This window comes from Carassius gibelio, chromosome A12, assembly GCF_023724105.1.
Source record: "Carassius gibelio isolate Cgi1373 ecotype wild population from Czech Republic chromosome A12, carGib1.2-hapl.c, whole genome shotgun sequence".
NCBI lineage: Eukaryota > Metazoa > Chordata > Actinopteri > Cypriniformes > Cyprinidae > Carassius > Carassius gibelio.
This window is the reverse complement of record NC_068382.1, coordinates 21589066-21601526: the sequence shown is the minus strand read 5'-3', so window position 1 is coordinate 21601526 and position 12461 is coordinate 21589066. Positions and strand designations below refer to the sequence as shown.

Genomic DNA, 12461 nt, shown 5'->3' with positions numbered 1-12461 from the left:
CACCTATATTTTGACTTCACCTCACTCATTTGATGTTGTAGGTCACTCAATCTTGCCAACATAATGCAGCACAGTCCCTCGTATGCCTCCACAGACATGTTACTAGGACAGACTTAAAACATTTTAAGATTGGTTAGGGGCAAATGTATCCTACTGCAGCTTTTTACAGACACATACAATGTCCATATTTCTGTCCTGATGATCTTTGCTAGGTTAATGTATCAGCATTAATACCAGTCATTAGCTCATTCATTGAATATGGCTACATATATCTTAAGTAATTATATGCATATATTGCATGTTTATGCATGTATTTTTTTTTTAGACCAAATGGCATGAAAAAGAAAGACCTGTTAGTGTTTACTCCACAAACCTGTCAAATTATACAGTATCTCAGAGACAGTAATGAATACTTACTCCCTTCTTTCAAGTCACCTCTGACCAACTTTATATCATCACCTAATGTCTTAGAGACACCAGCCAGGAACTGCCAGTGTTGTTTCATCTCTTTAATGAGAATAGTCTTTTCTTCTTTTAAACGAGACAACAGCATTATCTTGTCAAACACAATCTTCTTTTGTCTCAAGGGCACAGTGGATTCTGTAAAGATAAATACTGGTAATAGCAAAAAAGACAAAAAAGATTGACCTAAAGTAAAAGGGCTTGTGATATAAATGTGATGTGATATAAAACTACATACCGCATTTTCCAGACTATAAGTCGCACCGGAGTATAAGTCGCACTTATATTTCAAGGCCCTTTAAATAAACACTTTACTGGTCACCAAAGGCATGGTTATAATTTTATGCTTGTCTACTTACAACTTCTATCTAATATCATATGTTCATTGATATTTACAAATAGTTAAAATGAGCGCCTATATAGAATAGACCAGCCAGACCAGTAAAAAAACTGTGACTAATAGTCCGTAAAATACGGTAATAGTGGTAAACAGATGCACTACAAGTCATTTGTCCCAAGCCATTTAGCATTTTAAATGCTTATGTCACAAAAGTGATGCATCACTCTAAAAAGCATTTGAAGTTATTTTGTGAAGTTGTTTAATTATCTTTAGGTTGCTATGTAATTGTTTGTGGTTGTGTTGAACTAGTTCTGTTACAAACTTTGTCAGCACATTTGAATTTTAAAAAACTAGGATCACTATATTCTCAATAATAAAAAAAGTAAATAAAACGAGTTATTTAAAAAAAAAAAAAAAAACTATCGTCTACCATGCCCCTCACACTAGGAATGATTTACAGAGAGAACTCAAGATTGATGCTTTGGTTCCTTTAGGGCAATTTAAATCCATGCCACATTAGAGCATAAACTCTCGCCAAAATTTAACCTATAATGTTTTTTTTTTTTAAATGTATTCGAGTCAACCATTTCATTAATAGCATAATTAGGATTGTGGCGAGTGGGGCGGGCCGAGGGACGTGGGAACAAGGAGTGAGGCCGGCGGAATGATTGGGAAATCAGTGACACCTGCGCCCCACCGCCGGTCTTGAGTCCCATGTAGGAGATGGAAGGATATAAAACTGGAGCGACGACCTTGAAGGACGAGAGAGGACCAGGCCTGGGATTTTAGTTGTGTTTTGCTTTTTATTTGTGCGCATCAGTCGTCCGTGAGGGGCTCATGCGCTGTTTTGTTTATTTTGGAATTATTAAAATGACATTTGATTGTCCGCCGGTTCCCGCCTCCTTCGTCCCGATGATTGTGAAGGTTTTATTATTACAAGGATGTAAAAGCCACGTTTAAGATTTATTGTAGTCTCATTGGGTCTCATTCATGAAACACGAGCAGAACGAATTTGTGTAAATCGTGGTGTGTAAAGAGGTTCTGGCGTGAATTTTCGGATTCATTAAAATGTTCGTATTTTCCAAATGTTAGTTGGTACAAAAGAAATCTACACCTGCTCCCAGCCACGCGAAAATAGTGCGTTTACATCCAAACGTTTTGCTCATTAATAAACTGCATTTTAATTCACCTTAATCGGTTAATATGTACACAGCATTTTGAAAAAATATTATACATAGTAATTACATATATTTTTTCTTTTTACTTTTATACCAGTAATAGCATCTGCAAACGGAACACAAATCCGCAAGTCTTTTTTATATATATATGCTCATATATAGTTGTCAGTCGGTTTTAACGGGCGGGATTTACGGTAATTGAGAGAGTGCACGCGTGTCCCATTTACGACTGATTGGAATTCATTAACCCACACACACATTTCACTATCACATCTGACGTTTACGAAGTATTTGTGAATCAGGAGAACAATTTTCGGGAATGTCTCTTTACGCGCAAATCACTCAAATATTTACGCGTATATTTACGAATGTTTCATGAATGAGACCCAATGTTCGGTCAAATGTCCGTTTGAATTAAAGTGTTAGGGCAGGGTTTATACAGAGATTCTTAAATTTAATTTACTACCTTTTTGAACACTTTTGAACACAAACAATGTTCGAGTTCATGTCTAGAGCCTCTGGTGATAATTTGAAAAAAAAGTTTCATGTTATGTTGAGCCTTTTTAGGGTTTTAGGAATAGCAATTTTTATGCCATCATGGCAATGACTATCACTTAAATTCAAACGGCTATTTGACCGAACAATGAGACTACAATAAATCTTAAACGTGGCTTTTACATCCAAATTATGCTATTACTGAAAAGGTTGACTCGAAAACATAAAAAAAAACAAAAACACGTAGGTTAAATTTTGGCGAGAGTTACACTTTAATTATTTTCTGTTGAATGTGCTGTAATTGTTATTCTTAATGATGTTTCTTGTAATTATATTTTACATCTTCTGTCCACAAGGCTCAGCTGTAAAAGAGACCAAGGACTCAGTCTGATTCTCTCTTTATAAATAAATGTAACATAAAACTTAACTACATGGAATCTAATTGTGCGCTATTGTGGTAAGTGAAGACAGAGACAACTTAAATACTGCGTTGACAATAATATTTCCTGTTCCAATCTCTACCTGTTTCCCAAGGCCATATTGAAAAGTCTTGTGCTAAAAGGGTGTCTGCTGGATCCACAGCCTCTGCATTTGGGACCAGAGCATTGTATGATGTTATGGCCTCTTCTAGTTTGCTCTTCTCTTTAGCAATGGCAGATCGCTTGCGTCGCCTGTCTTTGTTGCTGTCTACAAGGAGGTAACACATGAACACAGATTTCAGAAAAATATAATTTTAATAAAGTACACACATTATGACATTTCCATTCAGATTTCTAGATTAATTTCACAAGAATGTGTAGGATCCTACAAAATGAATAAAAAAAACCTCTATCACAAACCTGTCTCTCTGTACAACTCCATTTTCTTTTGTTGGATTTTAAGGACCAAGCCTTCCATTAGACGCTGCAGCCCCTGTGGATCATTTGAACTGATGGTACTCGGAGCTGTTTGCAAACAAAACGATAAGCTTACAAACATAATATTAAAAAAGTTATAACATTCAAATTTCACAAATGGAGGGGCATAGGAGCGGGTGGGGAAGGGGGGACATGATCCCTAGTGGCAGTTAACCTAGTGGTCCCACCCATTAAAAACAACAATTGTTGAATAAAATGAGTCCCCCTCAATATCAAACTCATTCCTACACCCTTGCACACATGACATGATTTCTTTAGATTTAGTAACAAACTTACTTGATGCTGCCCACAATTGAACATCTGTGACCCACTGCTGAAGATCTTCACTTGTTTTGTTCAGGTGGGATTTGGTCATCTCAATCTCCGCTGCCACCTCAGCTGTTCTCTGTAATGTCTGTAACATACATGAAGTTATACTTATAATGCAAACAGTGTTAGGTCAAGTTCTTGAAAAGTTTATTTTAGTTCATTTTCTGAGTTCACAAGTTTTGGGAAGTCCCTAATAAAATGTCTCATATTGTAACCTTTTTTAAATATTTTTTGTTTACGTTTTTATGTACTTATGAAGTTATATTTGCAGTTATAATTATCAAACTCCAAGTAAATAGCGTTTTGCAAGCTCTTTTCTCAATAGCTCTGCTAAAAACAGGTCGCTTTTGGTCTGTCTAATTAATGTTCATGAGCCTTTGTTCTGATTTGCTGATTTGAAAGACACACAAGCAGGCAGCCACAGGGAACAAGCTGTAGTGTGTGTGCAGTGACTGAAGGAGGTGCCTAGGCATTTGTGACATCTCAAAATGCAGGAATTCAAAACGGCTCGTTTTCAGGCACAGCTTCTAAATCTGTTCTAAATATAGGCAGTGTGCGTTTGCCTGACAATCATCAGTGTTGACACTTACAAGGTAAATACATAGCAACTAGACCTTCATTATGATAATAAAAGCCAGAAAATGTCGATTTTGACAATATGTGACCTTTAGACAAAATTATCAGGTATATGGAGTTCATATCTTACCGGTGACCATGATTGATATTTTCTTTACTCTTTGTATTTGTTTTATAGGACACTGTTAAGATATGAACTCCATTTACCCAATTATTTTGTCTAAATTAGAGACTTCCCAAAACTTGTGAACTCAGAAAATTAACTAAAATGAACTTTTCAAGAACTTTACCCAACACTTAATGCAAAGGTTAATCTAAATTAGAATTAATAAACAAAAACATAATACCAAATGTACCTTAACATATCTTTGAGCAAGATAATTGTGAAGATTTAACTTTTTCCTTAGGTTCCATCCACGAACATGGATAGTGATCATATCTGTGCGTGCTGAGAAAAAAAAAAAATGAACAGATCCATTTTAAATATTGCACATATTTAACAATGACTTTAATTAAACCCAACGACTCACCAGATTTGGTCATATATTTTGTTGTCAATGCAGCACGAGACATAAATGAATTGACTGCTTCCACTTCTTCCCCAACAGTCAAACCTGCATTAGTAGGAAATATAAAAAATGTTAAGGAACAGATCCATTGGGGTACGAGTGGCATAGTGGTCAAAGTTGCTGCCATTAAATTACGATATGGACATTTAACCTGTCTATGAGAATAATCCAATGACAGGTTTATCAGTAGATACTCTAAAGCAGGGGTCTCAAACCGGTTCCACAGAGGGCTTAGTGTATGCTTGTTTTTGGTCTTTCCCTTCAATTAGTGACCAATTAAGATCCTAACCAATTAGTGAACTACTCAGTCTGGTACAAGGTAAAAGAGAAAACCTGCATACACTAGGCCCTCAATGGAACAGGTTTGAGACCACTGCTCTAAAGTTAAAACTCACCAGCTCCCTCTTGGTTGCGGCCACCCCACTCCACCTGTTATGCATAATCATTGCAGAATTGTATCAAAATTACTCATATAATAATCATTATGTATTTAGAATTAAAAATAAATATATAATCAATACAATTACCTCACATTTGGTTGAATGACCTTTTGCATGCATAACTGATAAGAATGGTCGCATTTGCAAAAGATACTCTAGATCAGGAAAGGCCTCACACACTCTTTTTAAGTATGGGTAATATTTGCACATTACATCAGTGCAGACAAACTCAATCTTTTGTGTCTTGCCAAGCTCTTTTTGAAGATAAAGAGGGTATGCAAACACTTCTCCACGGTACATCTGTAGTCCTGTTACAAAAGAGTTAGTACAGAATTCTAGTATAATCAAAGACAAGAAAGTCTTGGTTAGCTTGGGTTCATCAGAGTGCTGAACCTACCATTCAAAAGAATGCAGTGTCTACAGACTGAAATCATCACACCCTCTTCATCAAGTTTGGATTGAGACTTCTTGTTAGACTCACTACCAGCTTTAAAGTGTGAGTTTCCACAAGTGGGTCGGCCTGGTGACTAAGAGAATATTTTCACAAACAATTATTATTGTTGTTAAATCATCATAGATGACCTGTAAGTTGTACATGATAAAATTGTCTCTTATGACTGAGGCATTAATTGATTATATTTTTCCATAACTTACAGTTTTGATTTTGTCTCTAATAGTTTGCAAAAACTCTGCAACCTCTTCATTTTTGGCAAAGAAGGTTCCGTCAAAATATGGATTTTCATTTATCCTACAAAAATACAAAAAACAATGAATGGACTCTGACAGGTTTAGGTTTTGTTTTTTTTAAAGATAAATTACTTTGTTAACTTACCCGTTGCGATTAAACCTGTACATTTTCCTGTTCCCATCAAGAGACACTGCCAGCATATCCTGACTGCAAGCTGGGCAGGAGAAATGGTCATCTCCAAGAAGTGTTTCCATCTCATGTCTACAGTACGTCCATTCCAGAAAACTGCGCTGAAAACAGTCCACTGATATTGTACCAACCTAGTAAACATAAAATAGACTAGTTATGGTGAGAGTTGCTTAAGAAGTAACAGATACATTTTTGCATTGTACTATACAGTACAACCTGACTTCTCCTAATCATGATTCCACAACATTTCCTTTCCTTGTACATCTAGCCAGAACTTTCTTATTTATAAAACAAACCTTTTTGTCAATGGCTATAACCCCCCTCACCCATTTATCCTCTACATTATTACATTTTGTTTAAATCTTACTTACTCTGCCAGAACGCATTGAGCGGCTTTGCAGCATTCTCACAAAGGCCTGTCTGGATAGGCCAGGTGCGGTGACTTTAAAGTCTTCAAAGGTACTGAACAGGTCGACAGTGTAAACTGTTTGAAACTCAATGGTTCCAGGCCAGTACCCATTTAATATAAGGTCTTTGACCTCAGGTGTCCACGATTTTAGGCAAGACTTACAGGTTACCAAAGGAAGGGAGAGATCATAGCGACCTGTTGGGTCAAACAGAGATATTCATCACAACCATACATTCAACTATACAAAGCCTTTGTACTTGCTTTACACATTTTATGTTGTAAGTTAAACAAAGGTAAGGACCATTAATATTTATGAAGATAATGGCACGACCAGCATTCACTGAAACATCCTCAGCACCACAACAGCAAATCTTGTTGGGCAAAGCGATCGGTAGGAGACAATCTGGAAAAACAAACATCAATGTTAATTGTAACAGTTTACGCTTGATATGTAATGTAATCCAATGCATATAGCGGTCACATACCTTGCTCACTAACTACATGTTCACCAGTGCTGTCTTTTGTAACGATGCATTTCGGTGACATGGCTTTGTAAAAGCCTCCCACAAATGACTCCCTGTTGTGTAGAACATACTGGTGATGCACTGACACATCACAGTTACTGCAATACAGTTCTTTGGGGAGGCAGTCTCTGCATCGAATAACAGCCTCTTCCACATGACACTGTTGGCAAGCTTGTTGAGGTGTCCTTCCGCTTGTTAATATGGCTTGTAAAAGATGTGGTCTTGATTTTTGCCACTTTTCGTCACATAGTTCATGCCGCAAACCCCAGGTCCGTATGTTGTAAGTTTCTGATGGATAAATGTCTGGGCTGTCTAAGCTCTCCTTGAGTTCTTGAATATTTTTGTCTTTAGAGGAGAGGGATAAATGGAGTTAAAGTATTTCACAGTTTTTTCCAGCCCTGTACTAAATGGCGTCAGCCATAGAATTTTCATATCCTGTAAAATACAAAATTAGTTATGTACATACATTGTATCTGACATTGTCTCTTACCAATCAATTGGAGTGTCTCCTCAAACCGTCGAGGTGAAGTGCCTGTGTAGGAATACATACAATAGGTACACAATACAATCAGCAAGAATACATGCAGTGCTAAAATGTACAACAGTTGTGCATGTTGTTAGTTATAAAAATTAATAATAGTACATTCTCACCATCTGTTGTATCAGCAACGCCTTCTGATGAATCTTCATATTGAGGTCGTGTCGACCTCATTCGACATTCAGATGTGACTGGACAATCATATGAAAACTTTAGAGAATGTCAAAAAATTTAGAGGAATGCCGCTTATAATTGACATAACACATACTATCTCTTGAGGGAGTTCGATTCTCAATAGTCAATCGTCCCAACTGGTCCCTCTTTCTCCACCGCACTGAGTCAATGTTCTTGCTCTTACATTTGGCCTTACATGGATCCTTCTGGAATAAATGTACGGATTAATAAATTGCAGCTAAATGAAATTGTAATCATTGAATTGTATAGTCTAATATGGAAATAAATGGCAACAGTTATAATTTTTATAACTGCATCCGTTTTGAGAATGTGTCTGGTGACATTTATTTATATTTGAGTAAATCCAGTTCATATTTGGGTTCAGATGTGTAACTTAAATCTATGCTCAAAAGCATTTCTCAAGAATATATCTGTAAAGGTTATTCATTGGAGTCTATTAAATATAACAAAAATTGATATCTCACTAGAAAGGCACCACAAATGTTCATGCAACAAAGTCCAACATAACATTAACCTATAACAGTTGTTCCCAACATTTTTATGTGACTGTAGCCAAAGTACCTCTTTAGTACCCTAATATTAATATGCCTACGTGTCTTAAATTATGGACCTACAGCTGTTTGTGAAACACTGATCTAAAACGCTTATAAATTGTTATTTTGGCTACCACTCGTTTAGGCATAACGTATATTCTTCTTTGCTTACCTTTTCATGTACTTTGTCTCTTAATTCGGAACTAATTATATCAATTAGCCGACTATCAACATAATCGTCCACGTCTCCAGTGAGTGTAGAAACGTTAGGCCCATCAAGAGGAATCTGTTTCTGTAGTCTTTTCCTACTTGCCATGTCACGTCTATTCCAGAAATACGCAATATTTTACGTTTGCTTATTTTTAGATGTTGTCTATTCAATATATCGTTCAATTGTTTTACCTCTCGGATTAAACTCGCAGTGGTGTATCTTCATATATGCCGCCCGCGTCATAGATAGATATGGCCCGCGTAACTTACGCGTAAACCCCACTTCCGGAAAATTAGGGTTCAGGTTCAAATGGCACTATTACAACCTTATTTCCCGTTTCATTGAATATATTAGCTAGATTTATATTCTTCCAGTATTGTACAAAACATATAAAAAACAATAAAAAAAAATATAAAAAAAACGTATGTACATTCAATTTTTATATTTTTTTTATTGTTTTTTATACATTGTATAAAACATATAAAAATAAAATCTATATCTTACATTTACCTGTGATAAGCGAATAGGTATATTTTATAATTGTTTATACAATTGGCATAATTTAAATTGCGAACTGTCAACGAAACTGCTGGAGTAACATCCTGGCCTGACAACAGATTACTCTGTGGTGTGTCTTCTTCAGCCTGTTAAATCCTCATACCCCCCCCACCCACCCCCCCCCCAAAATAAATAAAATAAAAATAAAAATCATAATGATGAATGAAAATTATTAACTTAGATCTCACATGTAAAATGCATTTGTTTTTTGTTTTCTGTAAGGGGCAGTTTTGCCCTCAGGCCTCTTGTCTGGAAAACCTGTCTGTCAAACCTTCCATGGGTGCTGCCTGCTAACCCTAAGCATTGAACAATAAAGTACATGCACAATTATGTTTATTGTAGATGATGTGCACATCGCTTCCTAAATATAAAGGAACTGGACAATATATTTGTGAGGTATTTTGGAAGTTACTCAAATTTCATTATTTTTATTGCTTTGCTAAAATGTTCAGACACAAATTAATGTGTATCTTCAGTATTGGTCACTCAGACTGAATGAAATGCATCAGCTTCTGTGTTGGAGAGAACAGATGTATTTTGTAGCAGGTTGGTTGAGTTTTATGCACACCATTGTATTTCAAGAGGCTAAATATCTCACTGGTAGAGGAACATTGTAGAGTTTTTCCTCATTCCTCAACTTCTAGAAGACTTTGTTGGCTGTTAGGTTGAGGATTATACAAGTTCAAAACAGAACACAACCAATGTGAATACATATGCGGAGTGTCCACGCATAGTGGTTGAAAATATATATACAGGTGCATCTGAAGTCAGCACATGATTGTGGTTGTACTGAACCAGATTGAGAGATAAAAAGTATCTGCAAATGCTTCTCAAGTTGATATTTCTGTATTAGAAAATCTGTATTCTAATTTTTTTGATATACCATATCTTTGATTTCTATAAGCTGCATTAACACACACACACACACACACACACACAAATTGGGTTACCCAATTTTTCAGCATAATCAAATTCTAATGTTCAATCCACACTTTAAGTGTTATCTTGTTGATAACAGGGTACAAGATGGTCTGATTCTTTTGCACAGCTCATTCAACATGGAAGACTTAAGTCAGAACATATATGCGATGATTACATATATTCACACTTAACAACTGTGATGGAATTCACAGGGACCCTAACTACAATTTGCACTGAGATCCCTGTCATAGTATAATAGTAAGAACACTTACAAATATGAAATGTGTCCCCTCCAACATCTCATTTAGTCCAACACCCCAGTGGCAGTTCTAGAACATTTCAACTGGGGGGCAAAGCTGGGGCCAGTTGTACTGTTAGGGGGGCCAGTTACAATATACATTATTGTTTAGGCTGGCCACATGCAGGGGGTCCAAGCTTGTTCTCACAGGGGCACTAAATACAGTACTTTTTTGCTAGAATAATTTTGAAACAATTATTTTCCTTAAAATATTTTGAATGCATTTGGCTTAAAGGCCATTTGTCACATTATCACTCCATTTAAATTGAGAGTGGAAACAGCTAAATACGTGCTAATAAACTGTAAGTCTCATTCTGTATTTCAGATTTATTTTACAAGACGACTGATAACTTGTCCAAAATTGCAATTGCTGCAAAAATGACAAAGTTTAACATGCATTACACACACAACCAATGGATCTATTTTAAATGTGTGCAACATACTTATGTGATTTCTTTAGGATACAGCAATTCTGTTTATTCAGTTCACATTGGAATTAAAATTTCTGTTTTAGACGACTTGGATTCAGTTATTGTGAAATGTGAACGCACTCAAGTCGGACGTTAAAGATTACAATTTCAGAACCATGCTTAGAATAGCCTGGCTAACGTCAGACATCGTGCGCGCAAGGCAGCAGCAGCTTACAGTCAATGGGAACCCAACTACGCCTACGCGCATAAATACTGATTCGAGCATTTTAGCGGGAGGCCTTGGCGGGAATCGATAATTGTGACATCACACGTCTGGACCAGAGTGCATTCTCGCCCATCGTGACTGCAGACGATCGCGAAAAAAAATCGATCAACCGAACACATTAAGAAGTAAGTACAATAGTTCTACATTTCGACAGCCTGCTTTACTGATATTGGGGTCCGGAAGGTTAGGACATTTTTTCATTTGATTTTATTAAAAGCTGTGTGTATTTATCCAGGTATGCCGGGAGGTAAGAAGAACCAACGTCAGTGTGTTGCTTGCCAGCATTTAATATATGTTGCATGCAAAAAATGCCCTCACTGCAAAGCACAGCAGCCTTACAAGAAAAGACTGATTGAGGCCAGAACCAAGTTTGCAGCTCAGAAGTCTGAATATGTCAAAAACATAAAGAAGAACTGTAACCAAACCCATGTGCTAGAGTCAAGCTTCAAAGTGGTAAGTGGTGCATACTAATAAGAATGCAATTTACTGTAAAGTTTGACTTTTTGAATAAAGATTATTCTGAACATTTTTAATCTGCATGGTATGTAAGTATACTTACACTGAAAAAAAAGGAAAGCTGGGTTGTGAGATTGACATAAAAACATTATGTTTGATTTATTGTGTTAAACACCAAAATACAATAACTGTTAAACACAATATAGTTATGTTAATCAAACATAATATTTTTATGTTAATCTGCAACCGCAACTGTCCATTTTTTCAGTGTACCCACATTAATTTTTTACCCAAATACTCTTAGTTGGTGAACTCACATGTTGTGAAATATCAGTATTACTGTTAATTTTTTATTAGACATTTAGCTACTCTAAACCTGTGATATGTATATTTAATTCACTGTACTCGACTTTATTAGGTGCATTCATTTTCAACAAAATAATGAACTCTTGGGGTTTACATTGTATAGGCTAGCTGTATCATAGCCTGATCTCACCCCAAGGTGTACATCTAACATAATGTTGTGTTTATTTTTCTATAGAGACACCAAATTAAAATTAAGTGTGCCAAGGTGGCGTGTAATAGGTACGCCTAACTATTTTGTGTTTGATATAAACTAAAATCATAACTTTATATTTATTTATTTTTGTATAGAATTTCCTCTCTTCTCAATTCTATGTTCCAAATCCTGCCTTGTCTGCCAATTCGCTGCTACTTGTATAGGTCTGTGGGATGACAAGGGGCACGCACATGGTTCATCCAACCATATGTCGCTTGAACCAACAACTTTTTCTCACTGTTCACCTTTATTCGGATCATGCACAGAATGTTTACGTCAGAGATCTCAAACTGGTTCCACGGAGGGCCTAGTGTATGCTGGTTTTTAGTCTTTATCTTCAAGTAGTGACCAGTTAAGACCTAGACTGCCAGATGATGGGAGATCCTAACCAATTACTGAC

At 36.3% G+C, this 12461-nt stretch overlaps 1 protein-coding gene across 1 annotated transcript in view; it reads right to left on the bottom strand.

The window, feature by feature from the left end:
* LOC128025475 (uncharacterized) overlaps positions 1–8823 on the bottom strand; it is a 10777-nt gene extending 1954 nt beyond the window's left edge. The window contains exons 1-19 of the mRNA XM_052611873.1: positions 8535–8823; positions 7903–8014; positions 7748–7825; positions 7587–7628; positions 7058–7441; positions 6874–6975; positions 6535–6767; positions 6119–6294; positions 5941–6034; positions 5684–5813; positions 5374–5594; positions 5242–5275; positions 4808–4891; positions 4634–4725; positions 3669–3786; positions 3315–3419; positions 2998–3162; positions 418–600; positions 4–112 (exon numbers count right to left, since the gene is read on the bottom strand). Coding sequence (XP_052467833.1) covers positions 4–112; positions 418–600; positions 2998–3162; positions 3315–3419; positions 3669–3786; positions 4634–4725; positions 4808–4891; positions 5242–5275; positions 5374–5594; positions 5684–5813; positions 5941–6034; positions 6119–6294; positions 6535–6767; positions 6874–6975; positions 7058–7441; positions 7587–7628; positions 7748–7825; positions 7903–8014; positions 8535–8678 — 2606 coding nt within the window. The 5' untranslated portion in view covers positions 8679–8823. The remainder of the gene's footprint in view (positions 1–3; positions 113–417; positions 601–2997; positions 3163–3314; positions 3420–3668; positions 3787–4633; positions 4726–4807; positions 4892–5241; positions 5276–5373; positions 5595–5683; positions 5814–5940; positions 6035–6118; positions 6295–6534; positions 6768–6873; positions 6976–7057; positions 7442–7586; positions 7629–7747; positions 7826–7902; positions 8015–8534) is intronic.
* Positions 8824–12461: the final 3638 nt, after the last annotated feature.